General features: G+C 45.1%; 1 protein-coding gene across 1 annotated transcript in view; it reads right to left on the bottom strand.

Annotated features, from left to right (window-relative positions):
* LOC119404916 (nuclear pore membrane glycoprotein 210-like) overlaps positions 1-20,902 on the bottom strand; it is an 81,153-nt gene that overhangs the window by 10,854 nt on the left and 49,397 nt on the right. The window contains exons 22-28 of the mRNA XM_037671610.2: positions 19,045-19,281; positions 15,390-15,632; positions 14,375-14,469; positions 10,420-10,555; positions 5,931-6,106; positions 4,920-5,404; positions 1,557-1,697 (exon numbers count right to left, since the gene is read on the bottom strand). Of these exons, the coding sequence (XP_037527538.1) occupies positions 1,557-1,697; positions 4,920-5,404; positions 5,931-6,106; positions 10,420-10,555; positions 14,375-14,469; positions 15,390-15,632; positions 19,045-19,281 (1,513 nt within the window). The remainder of the gene's footprint in view (positions 1-1,556; positions 1,698-4,919; positions 5,405-5,930; positions 6,107-10,419; positions 10,556-14,374; positions 14,470-15,389; positions 15,633-19,044; positions 19,282-20,902) is intronic.

Genomic DNA, 20,902 nt, shown 5'->3' with positions numbered 1-20,902 from the left:
AGAAAAATGGGCATATTTGTCCTGACCCAACTAACTTGCACAATATTTTTTTACAACTGAAACAAGGCATGTGCAAATGTCATTCTTTTTTGTTGAAAGGGAAGTGGAAGCAACTTTAAATAGAACCCCGCTGATACGTTTTTGAAGGGACCGCAGGAAATAAACGTAAGAGACGGGAAACGTAAGAGCCGAAAAACAGGAAAAACGGCAAAATATTTAGTGGTACAAAATTTTATTTCAATTCTTACGAGCAGCACGAAAATTGGCGCGCTCAGCCGCGATCTAGTCGATGGATAGAAACGCGGAGCTTAGGACGGCCTTATCCACAGAAATGTAATCAACGTATGTGATTTTTTTAACACCAACAGCTGTAGGCATGAAAAAACTAAGCACACGCAATCACGACCGGCGCGGCGAGTCCGACCGCGAACCGCACGCACGACCATGCGAGCTCCAACCAGCTCGAACTCCTCCCGTTCTCCGACAAATAACGATGATGATGAGTCTACGCCAACGCGATGGCAGAAGTGAATGCCAATCTCGAAGGCCTTGCTTTCGCAAGCAATTACGTCATACACGCCATGTTTGTGCAATGCAAATCTCAGAGGCTATGCTTTTGTCAATAGTAAATGCCAATCTCGAAGGCCTTGCTTTCGCGAGCAGTTACGTCATAGACGCCATCTTTGCAATTTGAATCTCGAAGGCCATGCTTTTCTTTGCATAAATTGAAAGATTCTGTTGCTTGCGCCTCTCATGCGGCTAATATTACGGTCAAACGAGGCCAAGCTGCGTGAAAATGCGCCATGGCCGCTCTCTTTGGTAGTCACTCGGTCGGCTCCGGGCGCACTTCGCGACGTATCATACGGGAACGGTCCGACAGTTACGACGTAACAGCGGGGTTCCCAATACACTGTATCCTATGGGAGCTATGCCGGGACCGGCGGAAAACGACGTAACAGCCGGGAAAACGCAGCAGTGAGGAACGTAACAGCGGGGTTCTACTTAGTAGCAGGATTTGACTTTTGGTAGAATGCAAGTGATAACCTGTAAAATAGGTTACGTTTTAAACTTAACTATGTTTAGAGCACATAAGCCAGGCTTTTAAACTTGAACGATGAATCGATGTGAGCGTAACTTGTTCATTTAACCTTGAAGTGGGGCTTTGAGGCAGTGCAAATTTCCCCTACATAGATGTTTTCACTGCATAGCACTTCTGCACTGCAGTGAAACCATCTTTACAGGAGGGTTACAAGCGGTTTATATTTGTCTATTCGTTCATTTCGAATACTTCGAAATTTAGAATAATCTAAATTCATTTCGAAGCGAATTCAAACACTGTGATATTCGTTCGAATATTCAAAATGCTCGAATATTCGCACAAGCCTAGTCGTTATACTAAAAAATTTGATGTCGCATTTGAATCCGTGAGTACTATACTGTACTATTCCAACACTCCCACATAAGCATGAGAAGCACTTTGTGGCACGCAAGCTCCTGTGAGAATGCAAACTGACAAAGGGTGCAGAGGTATCCCCTCCACAGAAGGAAACACTGACCATAGGCCAAGCTGAATCCCGCAGTTACTTCCACCAACTTTGACGCAAGGTCCGTACCGTCCTTGTTGCGTACCCAGCAGGTGAACGGTGAATCGTAATCTTCTCGCTCCTCTAAGGTTACCTGCGCTGTGCAAGGCTCACCTGCGTTTACAGAAAACAATCGGCTTCACTGACAAGGCCAAGGCACTGCAAGAGCACTACGAGGCAGTACGAATTGTCATCCATCCGTTTTGTACCACAAAACGCTCAACCGCAGCTGTGGCTACATGGTTGAACGTCTGCTTCCAATGTGGTAGCTACCGGGTTCGATTCCCCGTGCCGTCAGGAACCCATCTGTTCTTCCTAAAGTGCAGACGAGTACACCTACCCGGCGCTCGGTTGTTCTTGGGTACTTGTCTCGAAAGGTGGCCCCATAAGGTTCTGTAGGAGGCAGAGAATTGCTGCCGCCGGATACTTACCAGTAAAATAGGTACAAGCGCGCCTCCAGCCTCGTGCTCAGCAGAATCAAGTACGCACACTTGAACCTCATAAGAACAAAGTTGCATTTGACACGAAAATAACTTCGCTATATCTGAAAATTCATTATAAGTGTATATTTGAACCACTGTATTACCAACGCTATTCTTCATTTACTTCGTTATAACAGATAATTCGTTATATCCGTGTCCGTTATCGAGGTTTGAGTGTAGTCGCTTGGGAGTCGGAAATTGGTGGCATGGGACCGCCAGTCCTGAAAATAAATTAGTCTTTTTTTCTTTTTTTTTTTATCATTCCTTCTTTTTTGTTATATAGTACGCAGGGATATTATCCTGCGGTTGTGACAAACCTTCTAAGTCAGCGCTGCTGCCTGTGTCCTGTCACTGGTCCTCTGTCTTTTGTGCTGTTCTCATTTCAAACATGTCGTGCCAAATCTCCCAAGTACAGTAAAACCTCGTTAATTCGAACTCGGTTATTTCGAAATCCCGCATAATTCGAAGGGTTTCTGGGTCCCGTATTTTGCAATGTAAATCTGAGTGGATAATTTGAAGCGGCGGTAAGCACCAGCCCGGTTAATTTGAAAACTTTGGGCGGCATGTGCCAATTCCGGATCCCGATTTCGCCGCAAATCCGCGGAAGCGACGGCCCTTAGGAGCCACAGGGCAACGCAGTGTAGCGATATTAATGAGTGACAGTTTGAAGCAACCCAGCCTCGCTGCTGCTAGCGCAAAAAAAAAAAGGAAAACACGGTCTTGTGGTCAGCTAAAAACGTGCGCCTGCGGAAAAGAAGACATGCTTCACTGCAACACAGCGGTGACACGCGGTCAGCATGTAGTATGCTTCTCGCACCAATTTACCAATTCTTTTTGGGAAAAGAAAAGATAATAAAGGATGGTCTGACGGAATTCATGATGTATGCGAACCTCCGAATGGCGGTTGCTTCGGCAATTTCCGCACTTGCACTGCTGGCGGAGTTCTTGCCTGTAACGCCTACTTCGAAAACTCAGTGAAAACTTCAATGATCATGTTTTCCAGCCAGAACACATTGCGGATTCCGTCACACTGGCCATTATCATATTCTTTATTTTACCAGAAAGAATGGGCGAATGGTCGCATCATGACGCGCTGAGGCTGCGAGGAGCAGGTGACATGCTGCCCGCGTGTCACCACTGTGCTGCAATGAAGCACGCCTTCTTTTCCGCAGGCACGCATTTCAGCTGACCACGAGACCTTTTTTTTTTTTTTTTTTTGCGCTGATAGCAGCGAGGCCTGCCGTTTTCCCGAGTTCGCGGCAAAAATGGAACCGGGTATTGCAGGAAAACAACCCTTGGAGCCACAAACTAGAAGGCCAAACGACCACCTCTGATTACTTTCAGTAATTCAGTTCCTTGCATCCCGCTTTTTGTATGTTTCGTTAATTCGAAAACCCGCTTAATTCGAAAGTTTTCCACAGTCCCAGTGACTTTGAATTAACGAGGTTTTACTGTATAGTTGTACCACAAAGCTACAAAGAAAATCCACAAAGTTTTCTTGTTAAGAAATCTTCCGCGTTAACAAGGAACTTGTCCTGCCCCTGAATTCGAGCCCAAGCAACTCCCTTTCTAGGGCAGTCACTCTGTTATATGAGCCAGGAAGACAGCGAACTGCAGCACGAGGCCGAATTGATTGACGACTTGAAGCACATGGACTCTGAATACAGCAGATCAGTCCTGCGGACATTCTTTTTCCCTTTCGCGTTAAATGATTGATTGCTACGTTTTGTGTGACTCATTTTTTTTCTCTTTTATTATAAACAGCGAAGCGAAACAATTCAAATGCTTTACTGTTCTCCGATTTCAACGCTGCATTCATTCTTTCTCGAAACGCATGCCAGTTTTTAGCCGGACTTTAAACTGATCTTCCTTGTGCCTTGCAGGCTTCGGCAGAACAGATTTGCCGTGTGGCCCTTTGCGAGCATCCAAGTAAGGCAGGAGTTTAGGGAAGGTGGAAGCTTGAAGATATGAAAAATTCTTGAACACGGGGTGTCGCTTGAGCCAGCGACACCCAGTGTTCAAGAATCTTTTTATACCTATCCGAGCGTGCTTTATAGCTCAAATAAAGATACAAACATTCCAGTCTCAAAAATAAACCCGGGACAAACATTTCGCAAGGATGACAATTTTGACTTTCGCGACACCTGTGAATCTGTGCGGAGCTAGGTGCATCTACCTACTCATGTAATGCTCACCCTTGTGCAAGGTGTGGAGCTCCACCTTGGAACATAGAAATGTTGATTGAAGTTTTTTGTAAAGACTCATGTGCATATCCACATGTGTGACCTTCGAGATTCCACTGGCCTGCCATTGCACACTTAGAGGCCACACCTGCATTTCGATTATCTTCTGCGAGTTGCTACTGCAGATGACTATTTTTCAAGAATTCTATTGTTAATTTCACGATCATAGGTTCGTTGTTAGAAAAGAAATTGAAGGTCGAAGTTTCATTCTCGAATTTTGCACCGAAACCCCAGCACTTGAATGTAGCTGCGGCATCACAGTCTTCAATGTCTTTTTTTTTTTCGTATTTTGGCCACACTGGCTAAATAAAATTTCCTGAAACTCGTCATGAAACTTGTCATGTTAAGTCTCCGGATCCCATCGAACAAAATGCAATACATTTTTCATGATAAAACCTTATGCAGGCCCTAGCAGACTCCATTTTACGGCTCACTTACAGTCTTCTCGAGACAACAGTCGTGTTCTTGGTAATGTGAAAAGCTAACTTACAAACACAACCAAATTATTTTTTTTTTCTTTTCAGCGTACCTTCTATGCAATGCAAGAAGTGCATAGAAGAATAGACAAGAAAGTGCCATCACTGGCTCTAGAAGCAACAATAGAAGCCAACCATGAACACTGGAGGCACGCCCGTTGAGGTTCACAAACAGAAGGCGCTCCTGGCCTGCCGGCAGCAGCACTGGCAAACCCTCGTCCTCAAGGTGGGGGACTTCCAAATGCACGGTGGTGGGCAGCTGTGCCTCCACGAAGCGTCGAAGCTGCCCCTGGGGCGAACCCGTCCACAGTGCGAGGCCGTGTCCGCCGGGCATGGTCATGTGGGCCAGTGCGCAGCCGGGTGTAGCCGACACAATCTGAAGGGGGCCATGCTCGGCAACCCATTGGCCGCCAGCGAACGGTGCCTGCAGCCAGAAGCGTTCGCCCACGAGCAGCGACTTCACGGAGTCTGTCATTGCCGACGACAGGGGAAGCAGGACTTCGATGTCGCTGCCCCCACCGCCTATGGACCAGTGGACCAGTGCCGAGCCGGCACCACGCACGCGCAGCCTCCAGTGACCGCTGCCATCACCCTGCTGCTCGACTAATACAAGGTCACTCCTGCGTGCGCAAGACAATGGTTCAGTGAAAAAGGACAGTGCTTTTAAGCAAACGTAGGTGCTTGTGACTACATACTCTAACATTTAGAATATCGCATGAAATGGTGTCTTATTCAATTTGGTTCCTGAATCGGATATTCATACCTCGATATAACGAACACGGATATAACAAATTATATAACTTAACCATCATAATGAAGTAAATGAAGGATAGTCTTGTCACAGATACAGCGTTACGAATGTCGGTACATAACAAATTTTTGGATATAACAAAGTTACTTTTGTGTCAGATGTGACCTCGTGCTATTTGTAAATGCAAATATCTTTTTAATAGCAGGTAAACATTTAAAACATGTCAACTGCACTTGAATAAACAAACACAGAAATGGTACAAAAGTGCGATAAATTTCTTCAACGTGGATGTGAACACCCCTTTACATCAACCGCGAGACTGGCTACTGGATATTAAAAAGTTGCTCAATACTGGTCTCAGGAATCACTATGTGCTAGCTCAGGAGGCCACTCACCTGGAGCTGTGGGCCTCCATGCTAAGGTTGGTGGCATGGAAGCGTTGGCCGAGACTGTTGTACAGGAGCACCTCCACCAAAAGCTCCAGACCAACAGGCAGAGTCACGGGCGCGTCAGCAGCTCCCCAAGGCTCACCGCCCACAGGCCGCACCAGAGCGTATGCCACAGTGTCCACCTGTGATCCCAGAGTGCTCGCATTCACTGATAATGAAATATTCTTGAAGGGGCCCTGCAACTTTTTTTCGTCTGCCTTCTTTAGCACTGGAGTGTGTGTAGACGTCAATGGTCGATTCCAATAACCGCATGGCTCTTACAGAGACGTAACGGAAGTCTCGCGTCATGGTGCCCATTGTGCAGTGTACCTAGCGCCATTTTGCAATTGTTTGCAAAACTTCATATTTAAAAGCAGCAATATTTGAGTAGTATCGGAGGAAGTATGAAAATGTTTTTATAATTTTTAGCGCACAGTAGCGTGGCCTGGCTGGGACCATATGAATATTACATGCGAATATATGTATGAGTGCAATTCTATACCCGCTTGCGATGATGTTACTTTTCTTGGCATACATCTTGAACCTAACCTTACATTTCACTGTCACTTCCACCATCTCAAGCAGAACACTTCGTTTGGCATCCGTGCATTAATAAAAGCTCACCCTTTTTTTTTTTTTGCGAGGCTCTGCTAGCATTGTATACTATGCTTTCATTCATAGTCACATTAACTACAGTATCCTTTCATGGGGCAACACATACGTTTGTCACTTGTCATCAATACAACATATCCAAAATCAGTCAATACGCATTATCACTTACATTTCCATACAATCTAATGCCTGAGTGTTACTCCACTCTTACAATATCTTGCCTTGCTAATTATTTGTACTAGTTTAACATAGTCATCTTGTTTCACAAACTGCCTGATAACACGCTCACGCTTCCGTTCATGTCGTATGATCTACTGCAGAATAAAAATAAAACTGTAACAAGGTTTGCGGCTAATAACAATCTTTTGTTACCCATGGTTCATACTAATTCTGGCAAAAGAACATCAGCAATCACTGCAATTTCACTTTGGAATGATTATTGATCAGCTATTAAATATCTTACTTCTCTTGCAGTCTTTAAAAATGATCTTAGGCATCACTACCTCAAATAACTGCACTCATATTCTGGCTGTTGTGCCATCAACTTTCTTTTTCCTCTCTCACTTGTAACTTGAGTTTCTTTTTTCTGTGCTTTTTCATGTTTTTATTGATGTGAACTGAAATGCTTTATCTAATACGTTTTGATTTTGCCAATAATTGCATTCATTTGCTGTGTTAGTTAGTACCGTCAATGTTTGCATAATTAACTGAGGGTCCCACTACAGTTCTTTTACTTTGGGACACTCGCCTGCATATTTGTGATCTTGTAATACTTTTGTGAAAGCAATAAAACTGAATTGAATTGAATGACCTCCTTGTAAAGGCTGTTTCACTGCAGCATAGGGATACTGTGCTGTGAAGCCACCCATCCAGGAGAAATCCGCACCGTCGTGACGCCACACTTCAAGGTTAAATGTACAGTACTCACGGATTCAAACGTGACATCAAATTTTTTAGTATAATGACTGCTATGCGCAATTTCTTGAGATAACCACACCATGTCGCGACAAATCTGGTATCTAAAGATAATGTTGGCTCTGGTCAATGCATTCCGAGTCGACATTATGCTGATATGACCAGAACTGGAGATGGTGGAAACGAAATTATGTGCGTTACTTAGCCCTAAATTGTCCTGTTTCAATCCGTAAGTACTGTACATATTAGCTTCACCTTGATTTATTATTTTTTTTAGTTTAAAAGCGTGTTATACAGGCTTATATGTGCTAAATATAGTAATTTTTAAAACATAACATATTGTACCAATTATAACTTGCGCCCCACTGCTATACAAATCTTGTTACTATTCAAAGTTACTTTTACTTCACTTCGAACCAAAAAAGTGATATTAACACATGCCTAATCCCAATTCTTAAAAATATTATGCAGTTTAGTTGGGTCATGACCAAATTGCTCATTTTTCTTAATGAAATCTGACATATAAAATTTGATTTGAAATTATTCAACCAAATCACAATTCGCTACGAACCTCAAACTTGCTATTCGCCCATCGCTAATGTAAACAACATGCTTAATTTGTGTCGCAGGACCGCTTTAATGAATGCACATTCAAGACTCACACTTTTGCCTCTTGCTGAATGCGATAGGCAGCATTATGATTTCTTGCTCTAGAGATACACCTGTTGCGCCCAAGGTGCCTTTGCTACTCATTTCATCAAAACATAACATTTTCAACACTAGAGGCCTCAACGTCTGCTTATTATGACAATATGGTACTATCAGTGCTCGGACTTGACTAAATTTCATTTTTTTTGGCTTTCAATGACTTTCACGACTTGTTATTGCAAGAAGAAAATGGTTTGATGAGCCAGAACCAGAACATGATTATGAGGCACATCATAGTGGGCGACTTTAAATTGACTTTGACCACCTGGGGCTCGTTAACGTGTACTACCTAAAACCTAGTATGCAAACATTAAACTTCTTTCTCATCAAAATGTGGCCGTGGTGGCAGAAAATCGACGCCATGTCCTTGTGCTTAGCAGCGCAACACCTGAGCTTCTAGGCTACCGTGGTGGGTACATGGTCAAAACACAGAATTTTAAAACTAAAGAATACGAAAGGCAAATCTTGCATTGCCTCCCTGCATCGTTAATGCAGCTTATCAGCATGTGGAAGTATCTCAAGTTTATTTTTCTGGCTTTTAACGATTTTAAAGGGACACTAAAGACGAAAACTATTTTTCTTGTACAGTCAACTGCCGATTTTTCGGACTTCCTAGCGACTGCGATATCGTCCGAAAAATCGGGCGGTCCGAAAAAACAAATTTATGCTTTTTTATTCTGCTCAAGTGGTCAAATCGCCACAGCCACGTCCGAAATAGCTTTAATGCCTCCCAGTACAATTATCAGGCATTTTGGTGCGCGCCCAGGCTCTCGCACATACATTCAGTACCTGCCGCGAACCCCACTTAACTACGTACGTGCCAACCGCCACTTTTGCATCTCGTGATGAGCGCCGCTGATAACAACAAAGCGCGGAATATATTACGGCTATCTCGCATGAAGCGTTTGTAAACGATGATGCGGAACACAGACTGTGGCGGAAGAGCGGACGACTCGACCGGCTTTCCCCGATGCGTGTGCGCATGTAAACATGCGCACACACATCACCGAATCGCCGCCGATAAGCAGCATTCACTGCCGTGTCAAGCTGATCGTTTCTAGTTGTGTGCAGCACATCGCCAACTAAGCTGAGTCACTTTACTGCTGCTGTATCGTACGCACGCATTTATCATGAAAGGGTTCGTGATGCGCACTTAGTTCCTGACCACACATGGGCGCGGCAATGGCGTGCTGGTTTCATCAGCGAAGGCAACGCGGCGCATTTGGGTTCTTGCCTATTAAATGCGTGCAGTACGCATGCAACTGCGCTAGGCCACGTGCACTACCGAACTGTAGATGCTTATCGTAAGGGTTATCAGCGATTAAGCCGTACTGGCACGTTTGCCAGCTGCTGCCATCACGCCTCCGTGCATTTCCGCTGCTTATTCGTAACATCGCCGCACGACGCCGCGATAGCGGCCCCTTTGAATTTCTGGTCTGCTTCACCCCATAACGCGTCGGCATTGCGGCAAAGCTGACTTTCGGACTCTGCTACTGTCTCAAACAGATCGACTCACGAAAGCGCTGGTTCGAACCTATGAGATGATAGACGCGGCAGAGGTGGGGGTTTCAAATAATGCCTTTCGGACCTGCAAGTTGGGCAGAAAGTCCGAAAAATCGGACGCGCAATAGCTTCAGCATCAATATCGGGCGTCCGAAAAATCGGCAGTTAACTGTATAAGTAAATTACTCTTTCATCATACCAAGATCACCAAGCTTGCTGTGAGAAGACACTACATAAGCAAGAAAATGCGCAAAAAAATGATGGCGGCGATGCCACAATGAAGTTCCTGCGCCAATCACCACGGCATCATAGATTTTGACTGTATCTACTGGGACCCCTGTAGGCCCTGATAGTCAAGAATGAAGTTCATTGTCCTCCAGGAGGCAGAGACCTAACATACCAATATTTAGGAAATTCAGTTGGGTCAGTGACACAAAAATACAAATAAACACCTTGAAATCCATGACGTCACGTGGACCTTTCAACAAAAGATTTAAAAACGAGACTTTGACCTCGATCTTCTATTAATAAACTTACAATGGTGAAATTAATGACAGTAGAGTTTTCAGAGCACAATTTATCAGTCTAATCTGATTCATTGTTTCATTTAGTGCCCTTTTAATGACCTTTTAAAATGCGAAATGTCGCGCTAAATTTTGAAATGTAAAGCGCCTCTTCGGGAGTCAGTCAAGGCAGCGGTCACGTGCGGATGACTCACCCGGACCAGGTATATGCTCTGCTGAGACTCCCGTCGGACGGAGAGCAGGGCAGAGCCAGGGGCCAACAGGGCGTGCAGCACGGGGGGTTGCCGTTCCAGGTGCACTGCCATGCCATTGGGCTCTAGGGACGGCTCCCTGCAAGCCATGTGCACAGGTATTTCACTTGCTGTCCATACACACTGCCGCAAATCATGTTATCAGTTCAACCTCAGCGGTTGAGTGATAAAAGTCAACTGCTTCAAAAAAAAAACGAAGGAATGTTAATTTTATCTAGTATTTCTTATAAGCAAACGCAGTAGAATATCAATTACTAGAAAACTCTAAATATGAACTGACGAATAATTCGAACTGCCTTATTGGTCTCAGTCAAGTTTATGCAATTGAATGTCAAAATCCCCCTGCAAATTAAAATTGTAGGAGCCGCCCAATCGTTATTTAGAACATCCCTCGCTCCTAAGACCATCTTTCGGAAGGAAGTCGCATCACATTGTCTCACGCTTCAACGTGTCTCGGAAACGTTGAGATAGTGTTAGTGCGATTACCAACACTAAGCACATGTATAGTACAGCAGACTCTCGATAATTCAAACTCTGATAGTTCAAACTTTTGGTTAATTCAAACAAATTTTCAATCTTTGGTTGGCCCGCTATGCTTTCGATGTACCTTAAAGTCGCTTAGTTCAAATTGCCCCCGCGCACGATTCAGTTAATTGAAACTTTTTGCTTATCTATGCTTGGAAATACCTGCTGATTTTGTTGCTTAAATAAAGCCGATTGCCAGCCTACAAAGCGGCCAACTGGCCAAACCGAGCACACCCACAATGGCATGCTCACTGAGAAAGAAAAAAAAAAGAGAGATGGTCTGGATTTGCTCTATCACGTGCTGAACCCTTTTTTAAATGTCTCTCTTACCGCAGTACACTAGTGTCATGCGGGAAAGCTTCCTAAAAATGGGAACGGGCTACCACCTGTCACGGGACACAACACATTTCATCTCTCAATTACAAACGTGTCTAAAAATGTGTATTTTTTTATTGCTGAATTAAATTCTTCAGAAAAATATATTTAAAAAGATATTGTCTAAAATATTTTGAGGTGACCGTAATGTGACAAAAAAATCTGCGTTGTTACATACACATGGTTTACTCGCGAGTAACAGCAAAATAAATTCTAAAGAAAAAACCTATACAACTGTTAAAAATTATGTGTTGAAATAAGCGTCTGCGCAGTTCACAAGACGTACAAAAATAAGTGCACAAAGTGGCATTAAAAACACGGGCGAGAAAAGCCACTTTCGATCCAGTCAGCATGGTCTTGAAACGCACACTGTTCAGATGTCGCTGACTTATCAACATGAGAGTCATAACTCGTAAGTAACTCCTCGTATGACGGGCTGACATTTACTAAATCAGATTCCAATTCGGCAGTCGAGCGGCGATTTGGAGAAATCGCCACTAGACTCACTTGCAGCAGAGAAACTGGTGCACACTTCCACAGTGAAAGCAACCTGCACGGGCGAGCGTGTCTGGAAAGCGAAAAGAAGTCCGAAACCTACAATAACCCTTCGTCTTATCGCCAAGGGGATGGAAACGGTTTTTGTGAGTCCCCGAAACACAAAACTCAACCACAGTAGTATCGTTTGTGTCGGTCAGCGTCTGCACGGAAACGGGCATAATCGCGCCCTGGGGAGCAATAAACAAGACAGTAACAATATGGTCACCCTTTAAAAGATTCTAAACCGGAAAGCCATCAGTTTTGTGGGCGCAACAAGTGAGAACCGGCCGATAAACAAAACTGAAACTAGCCGGCGCACCGCTGTAGTAAAGCATAAAAAAAACGGAGAGACATTGGCGCAAGGAAAAAATTCCACATACAGTCGAACCTGTTTATAACGAACTCGAAAGTGCTGCCAAAACTGGTCATTATATCAGTAGTTCGTTGTAAATGGACTCGCCCTCAAAAAACATGTATTTAGGGACCAAGCCGCTTTTTTTTCCTGCGCATTTTTATTGAAAAGTGCTAACAACTCCTCCGGTGATAAGTTAGGCCTTTTCGCGTCGTGGAGCGAAGCCTGCTGCGTGCACGAGTGAATTAAACCGCCTTTGCAGTGAACAGACACCGTTTCACTGAACCGCGGTACCGCTACGTGGAGCCGATCATCCCTGGCTAGTTGCGTGCAGCGCTTCGCCTACTCAGCTCAAGCCATCACTGCCGGGCCGCTTGCATTTGTACGCGCACGACAGGCGCGGCGCGCTTGGGTTGCCACCTAATAAAACACGCTGTATACGCTTGCTGTAAGTGCATCAACGTTTCTTGGTGCTCGTGTCGCTCAACACCAGCGAGCTAGTTTCGTTTACTCGAAGCGCCGCACACTTTATCTCGCACGGCGCGGCGGCAGCGAACTTTCAAACGGCAATGGCATCGCGCGCTTGTACTGCTTGTACCGCCGTCACCCCGAACAGTTTACACCACACGTGCAGCCGAGCCAATAGCTGCAGATGACTGTGATAAGGTTGTCGGCGATAAGCCACAATGGCACATTCATCGCCGGCCGCCACATTGCCTTCGCTCTCTTCTGATGCTTATCCGTGAAGGAATCGCTGCAATCGCGCGGAAGTCGTAATCATTGATTGGCCGGTCCCTGCCATTACCAAAAAGATGAAAGACGTTTTGCGGCACATTGTGACATAGACGCAGTGAACATTTAAGCGCCGAAAAGTTATCGCGGTCATAGCTTATTGCATTTTATGGCTTCTTGCGTTCCAAGGCATAGGTTCATCGTAGGCAGTCATAGCTGCAGAGAACGGCGCCAGGAAAGGTTGCCGTGCGAAATCTGACTGCAAGGCTTCATGCCGCCTACTATTTCTTTCTTTCTTTTTTTTTATTCCCCACTGCCATTCTGCCACTGAAGAAACGACTGGAAAGCGAGCGACCTTGCTCGTAGCGTCCGAAAGCAGCGCGTGCGGTGCTCGCTGATCTCGTGTATCTGCGTCCCGAGTAAACTGGACCGGGGCACGCGCGATCGCGCGCCTCTCATGCTTTAGAAGGCCTACTTTAACTTTTTTTCGCTTCGCATACGCCATATTTTTACCGCGACTGTGTCTGAAGTGTTCGTTGTAAAAGTAGGAGGCTTTGAAAAATGTTCGCTATATGTGGACGCAATTTCAATGGGTAGCATAGGAAAATCGTAAGTGCACCGAAATATGGTCGTTATAACCAATAGATCGTTATATCTCTGATCGTTATAAGTGGATTCGACTGTATTCCTGCAGTGTGGCAGCACATGCCAAGCAAGAGAAATTATTGAAAAGACACGTGTTTTTAAACATACAGGCATGACGTACATGTACATCTTCGACCATCTTGTGGCTGCTGCGGATGACGTACATGTACGTCTTTTACCCTAAAAGGGGTTAACAATCGCTGACGTCTAAAAAGTTTACTAGCGATCATGCAGAGCTGTTAACGATGTTGCTGTGATACTGAGAAATAAACATCACATCTATAGTTGGTATGTTGCCCTGTGTCATATTTATGAGAACTGATAATTCAAACAAAATGCTGAGGTCCCGTCGAGATTGAAGTATCGAAAGCCCACTGTAATAATAATTGTTCGGGTTTTACGTCCCAAAGCCATGACGTGATTATGAAACGCCATAATGGAGGGTTCTAGTAATTTAGACCACCTGGTGTTCTTTAACGTGCACCTAAATCTAAGCACACGGGCCTTTAGCATTTCCCCTCCAATGAAACACAGCTGCTGCAGCCGAGATTCGACCTCGTGACCTTTGGGTCAGCAGTCGCCAATACTAAGCACATGAGAAGACAGCGCGACCAACCTTTGCAGCCACCTATACACTTAGCTGCTAAGACCATCATCGTGCAGAGCACATGCGGCCAGACCGACGCACGCTAAGGATGTAATGCGCCACTGATATAAAGCCACTGCACTTACCCTGACACGTCAAGGGCCAGCTGTGCTCCGGGACCCAGAACTAGAGACTCGGGCTGGGTCAGGGCTGGTGCCAAAAGTTTGGCCTGTGGGATCACCTGCAGAAAGGGCGACTGCTTCAAGACCTCGAGCAAGTGAGTAGGTACTTCCAAAAGTGCATACCGTATCTCTGCATCAGTACAATGTCGACATACCATCAGGTGACTTGGAGAGGGTTAGCAGAGATTGTAAGGGCACCGCTAGGCTCAGCACACCACCACAGTGCCACTGGCATAGCAAGGATGCACGGAGGCTAACAATATTGCAGAAGAATAGACTTAAAAAACCCTCAGCACCATTTTACGGAGCACGGCAATGAAAGTAGCAATGGAAGGTGCAGGCGCACAGAGCAAACAGCCAATTATCATGTGCTAAGCTTTTTTATTTAACAACACAGGTAATTATTTTTCTATAACCTCGGCCATATTGAAAAGTTGGCATGCTATTGGCTAATAGCCAACATAAATCTAGAGCAGTGTTTAGATCAGATGTGCTCCTTGCCACTGGGTGCTACTGGTTGCCACTGGACGCTGGCGCTGCGCTCCATAGCCTGCTAACATTACACAGTAGCCCCACTCACGCACAAGAACCACAGTGAGAAAAGCAATCGTGATTCGTCATATGCGCTGAGGTCATGACGCAAGCCGACATAACTTCTTTCCCCCTGCCCTCCCCCCTGCGTTGCGTCCAGAACGCTCATCAGGATGAGAGAGAAAAGCGCTTAAAGCGTGCGACAAGTCCTTGTAACTCCGCTCGTTCTTGACGAATTTGAGAACTTGTTGCAGCAGTCGATTCTGAAGCAATAAACTGCGATAGTGATGCCATTCGATGATTACTTGGAAAAATGGTTCAGGACACCTATAAGATAGGTGCTGTCTGCCTATCTATCTACTTGGTCGACTTTCGTGAGTAATAGGAGACAGCCTACGAGAAGAATACTGCAAATAGATTCCGCTGGCCCGCTTCACAGTAGTCGTACCTCGAGGGGCAGCACTGCAGCAGTGCGATTCTGCCACAGCAGCTGCAACTCCAGGTGTCCCGGCAGAAGGGCGCGCAAGTGTGCCACGCACAGGCCGTCGGGGGGCGCGTCTCGTGTCAGGGGTGCCACCAGTGACACCAGGCCGTGTTCCGAGGCTGCCCAGCGCAAGGAGCGGCTAATCTCAGCCGACAGGCACACCACCTTCGGACCCAGGCCTCCAGCAGCCTCCACGTGCACCGCCACCTGCAAGAACAGTGAACTCGACTTCAGCATACCTTTTGAACCCCACGTTTTCAATGTTGTTAAGGCTCGTTCACACCTGCGACTAGCATCGGTCACGCGACCTTTTGTGAATGGCGCCCAAAAAATGCGTATAAGTCACACCTGCGTGCAGCTCATTGCCACACAGAATTCACTTCTGCTAGCATTGCTATGGCGCCACAAAATAAGGTGGCATCTTGTTACTGTGTATCAGACTGGTTGAGAGGTTTGCAACTGCAGTCGCATGACTGAAAAATCGAGCAGCGAGCAACTGAGCCAAAGCAGTCGCTTTGCGACTAACTTTGTTGTGCAACTGGTGCTAGTCGCAGGCGTGAATGAGCTGTTAAGGGGAGATGCTACTCGAAGACACTTTTTCTTTAATATTCACCCTAGGGCAATGAAACTTGAGCTGCTTATAGAACTTTTTATGCTGATTTCAAATATATAATTAGTTTTCTTGCAAGTTGCATACTTTTAGTTCTGCAACATGACAAAGTGAAAAACTTAAGCCTTTTGCCCCCCCTCTTTTCAGACCTAAACTTCAATAATTTTTTACAATTGATAGTTCATAATGTTTCAAATAAAGTGTGGAATGCAAGTAACTAATTAGGAAGTCCATACAAAATATGTACTAGATGAGAAAAATTTTAACGTGGGAAGTTCATATTTCTCCTACCCTAGTAAAAGTTTACATAACTTTTTTTTATTATATAATAAGAATATTGAAACTTAAACAAGATAATTGCATTTAACCTACTTTGGAAAAAATTTGGGAAGAATTTCATGCAGATCTGAGCAGCAGAAGTACCCGAAAAAGGAGGGGCACATTGACAAAAATGGCAAAATTTGCGTTTTGAGAAAAACGAGTTTTAAAGTCAAAATTGCATGTTTATTTATCAAAGATGTCATTGAATGCGACTAAATTTGTACACAAGAAAGAGCAATCCTCCTTGTAGTGGCCACTGCCATTAAAATGCGCCAGCACCATAGGTTTGGCCCTCACAGCTCTTTCGAGCTGACTCCTCGACAAGAGATTTTTTTCTTCAGCGAACGCCGACGAGCCCTTGCTTCTCCTGTTAGTTTTTTAGACATTTTTTTCTGGCGTGTGCTGTCCCGTGATGTGCCAAGAGCAACCAGATCATGAGGCGGGAGCACGCCAAGCTCTTCCAGAACACGTTCAAAACTGGAGTGCCCTCGATTAAACCAACATGTTCAGTGCTGTCATATCAGCAATCAACGAAGACTCGTCGTCCTGTGATTTTTTTTCGTCTTCGAAGAGTCCGATCTTTTTCTGGGAGGCACTCACATATTCGAATGCCGCGGCAAACTCGTCGGACGCATCGGCGTCACTGCCACTACGCCTTGCGGCAGCAGACGCTCTTTTCGTGGTTAAAGTGTTCGGCTTTGATTTGCGCCGGCGTCCTCGAAATTTGTACGCCACGTGAAACTTCACAGGCCGGTGACCGCACTTCCTATGGCTTTCTTCATCCATAACGGATAAGCACTCGAGAAAAGCGTTGTTCAGCTGCGCTGCTCAATGAGACACGGATCCTGCAAGTAGGCTTCACAGCACACACAGGCGCGCAGCGGCCAATGGCGGCTCCCGATCCGTACCACGTGATTTAAAGCCAGTCGCGGCGCTCGAAAAAGGCGGCAAAAGCGTGCGTCTCTTTTTTTCTTGCGCTGCAGCAGCGCGGGAAACCATCGTTATTTGAACAGTGAGGCTCGGCTCTTCGCCTCATGCGGTCGACAATGGCGAGCGGCGGCGCATTATCGGCGGCAAGGTGCTCGAAGACGACACACTTTCGGCCTTTTGACAGCCACCTTGTGCTCTTTAGACGCAATTTTAAAGAGTTTCCAGTTGAGTCTCGGCATTGATTTTTTTTTTCAGAACAGTAGAGGTACTAATCTTAACAAAACAGGTGAAAACAAAAAATCGATAATTTTTTAGAAAACTCGCGTTTTTCGACCCGCATCTCCCCTTAAAGGGACCGGCAATTGGCCAGAACGTGTAATTAAATCCTGGTGGAAATGAAGACTGAATTATAGCGACAGAATCAAGCATATTTTTTGCGATTTGAGTTAGATTTATGTTTCTTTTTAGTTGGGTTTAAGAGCCACAAAAAAAAAAACGGTATGTCGCACAGCCTAGCGGTAGAGCCTTAATGCCGCACTGTGGATTCGTTATGTTTGCTGTATGTAGTCTGATGCTTTTATGCGCACCATACTTAGTGCTCAAAATTGAAGTACACATGTATATTATTATTCAATCTTGCTCTATTCTGTGCTGCTTATGACAGAAGGAGTTGACGCTGAGAGGTGGCGCTGTCTTCACGTCAAATAGTGGAACACGTTGAGCCGCAGTGCATGCGCAGCAAACTGCAGCACACAAACACAAACCGCTGTTGTGCTCAACTCCCTCTGTGTGTAGCATGTGTTGTGTGTACAACTTCATAGCTGCCCCAGATTAAAAAATTCTGATTAAAAATGTTTTGCAGTGTTTTTCTCATTACCATTCCATGATTAGACACACTGACCGGTATGCTTTCCATTGCACCACAGAAAACAGGTCATAAAAATAAGTTGTTGGTCCCTTTAAGTTATTCAGACAACAAGTTTGCAATCCAACTAAATTTAATTCCAGAGATCTACAAGCCAGAACCACAATGTAAGACATGGTATAACGTGGGTCACTGAATTATATAAACTGGGATTCTTCAATGCACACTCAATACACATACACGAGCATTTTCGCTTTCCACCATCAATTAGACGGGTCTGCCATGGCAGAGACCAAACTCATGTACTATGTACTTGTGTTCACAAGCACTATGCTCAGGTACTCAACAATGGTGGTGAACAAAAGTACAGATACCAAAACCACAAGTGGTGTTATTGATGTCCGCACTGTTAACGACCATGGTAGGGTTTGTGCCGACTACCAAACATGTTTTGTTAAAGCAGTTCACGTAATTCACCGTGTCAGTACTGCCATTTGCACTAACGCATACGCAGTCTTTAACAAGAGAACTAAAGGAACTTGTAATAAAGAATTGAATTGAACAAGCACTCAATATTGCAATCCAACAACATGACATATGAACAAAAGAATTGACGTGGCATTACGTTTATTTTGACATGCAAGGCTTGTACTAATACATATACAATCGAACCCGCATATGTATATCAAACCCACATATAATGAATTACTGTGTATATGGAACAGCTGTAAAACCTCTTGACTATATTTAAATATACAAAAATTGATATGTCGAATTATCTATATATAGAACATTTTGTGATCCCCTTCCGGTTCATTATATCCGGGTTCGACTGCACAATTCTTACACAGGCACTCATTCCCGTGAACAAGACCACACATGAATGCACACACCTCCGTGCCCTGGATAATTTCTCGCAACGGGCAGCGTAGCCGTAAGTCCTTGATGGCCACCACGTGCACTAGAGTCTCGTCTCTGCCATCAGATGCCGCTGCCGTGGCCTGCACGCGGCCCTGGCATGGTGGGCCCCGTGCCTGTACCAGTCCACTCGGTGACACCGACAGACAGGGTGCATCCTCAACCACGTCAAACTTGACAGCCATGTTGATTGGGCCTCCTGACCATCCCAACTGCACACCAGAACACACAAAGTCCACTTCACCTTGCACTCCTACGTTTGAAGCCAATGTTACCGAGTCGGAGAGAAAAAAGTAAGCCACACGTAAGTTTTTACTTTAAGGACGCATGAGCCGAATATGGTGCTGGTGCCTCCCCAAGGCACCAGTGTGGCTGTACAAACTACTATGATAAGGCTGTGTATGATGCCTGAAAGACAACCTTAAAAGCTTGAAGCACACTTGTGAATTGTAGCATCATTGTTTGCGAAGCTGCAAGTTTTTGTTGAGGTATCCCAAGTGTCACCATCACGATATGTCTCAAGCAAAGCACCTCCATCGCGTTCGCTGACGCTTTAAGTAGCGCCATCCATTGTGCAGTTGTTACCGCCTAGTCCTCGGTCTGGAGCTTCCGGAAGGAAGTTGCTGCGCTACTTTTCCGCTCTTTCCTTCAATTTTGTTTCTGCACACGCGACAAAGCGGACTCCTCGTCCGTTCTGTAAGTGCTCTTGTGTTTGCAATACCGAGGTCTGTCCTAAACTGCTGTTGGGTAAGTTTTTCACTTAATGGTTCAGCGTCGCAAGGAATGTCGCCATGCCACTGCACATTAGACTGCCCGACACGGTTGAACGGCGCAGAAACATCATGGTAGCACTTCCGTTTCAGTTGGTGGGAAAGAGGCACAAATGGAGAGAAAGAGAACAGGCTGGCATCACTTAAAGCAGGGCTGTAGTCTCAAGTACTGACAAGGCGAAATGCTGCTAAAGTTTTGGGCACTGTGTAAGAAAGAGCAGTGTAACTGACAAGAAAAGAAAGAGCAGTGTAACTGACAAGAGAAAGCTCACTAAGAGAACGAGTGAAGATGGAAGCAGCTGGGTGTCTACAATGAATTGCCAAGTCAGCTACTTCGGCAACGACAGGAACTAGCAACCGCCACTGCTGAATGCTTTCAAAGTTTTGCTGGAACGAGCTACAAGCTAAGAAGGTAACCTGAGCAAAGTACATCACCTTACTGGAGTGACAAGATTAATGAAAACCAACAGACAAAGCCAAGGAAGGTATAGGGGAACTTATTTGTTATCTTTTAACTGTATTGTAGTAATTATGATATAAATGTGAAGAAATTAAAGTGGACGAAAAGACAAGTTGCTGCCGGCAGGTAACAAATCTGCAACCTTCGAATAATTCGTCTGATGCTCATCCACATTAACTTCATCACATTTACACAATAATTACTACAATAGTTAAAATACTATAAATAACATCCCCCATACCTTCCTTGGCGAGATTTTCAGTTGATTTTAATTAATGTTGTAACAAAGAAACAACGAGCCCTCAAATTCTCCTCCTTAAAGGGATACTGAACAAAATTTTCGCCGCCGAGATAAATGACTCAATTGAAAGATTGGGTGCTGAAATTTGTTGAAACAACCTTCATTTCAGCCAGACTAGCAGAAAATAATGAATTTAATGCATTTTTCGCGAATTGGCACGTCTAGCGGCCGCGCCGCAAACTAGAGAGGAAGTGACGCGAAACTCCGCGGATAGTGACTCGCCAACCGTGCTCGCAGCAAAATCGCTTACCAATCGACATCGCAAGTCGCCACCCGCTGCCGCGCGTCTCTCTCAAAACGTG

The sequence above is a fragment of the Rhipicephalus sanguineus genome, chromosome 9 (genome assembly GCF_013339695.2).
Source record: "Rhipicephalus sanguineus isolate Rsan-2018 chromosome 9, BIME_Rsan_1.4, whole genome shotgun sequence".
Lineage (NCBI taxonomy): Eukaryota > Metazoa > Arthropoda > Arachnida > Ixodida > Ixodidae > Rhipicephalus > Rhipicephalus sanguineus.
This window is presented reverse-complemented; position numbering and strand designations above follow the sequence as displayed.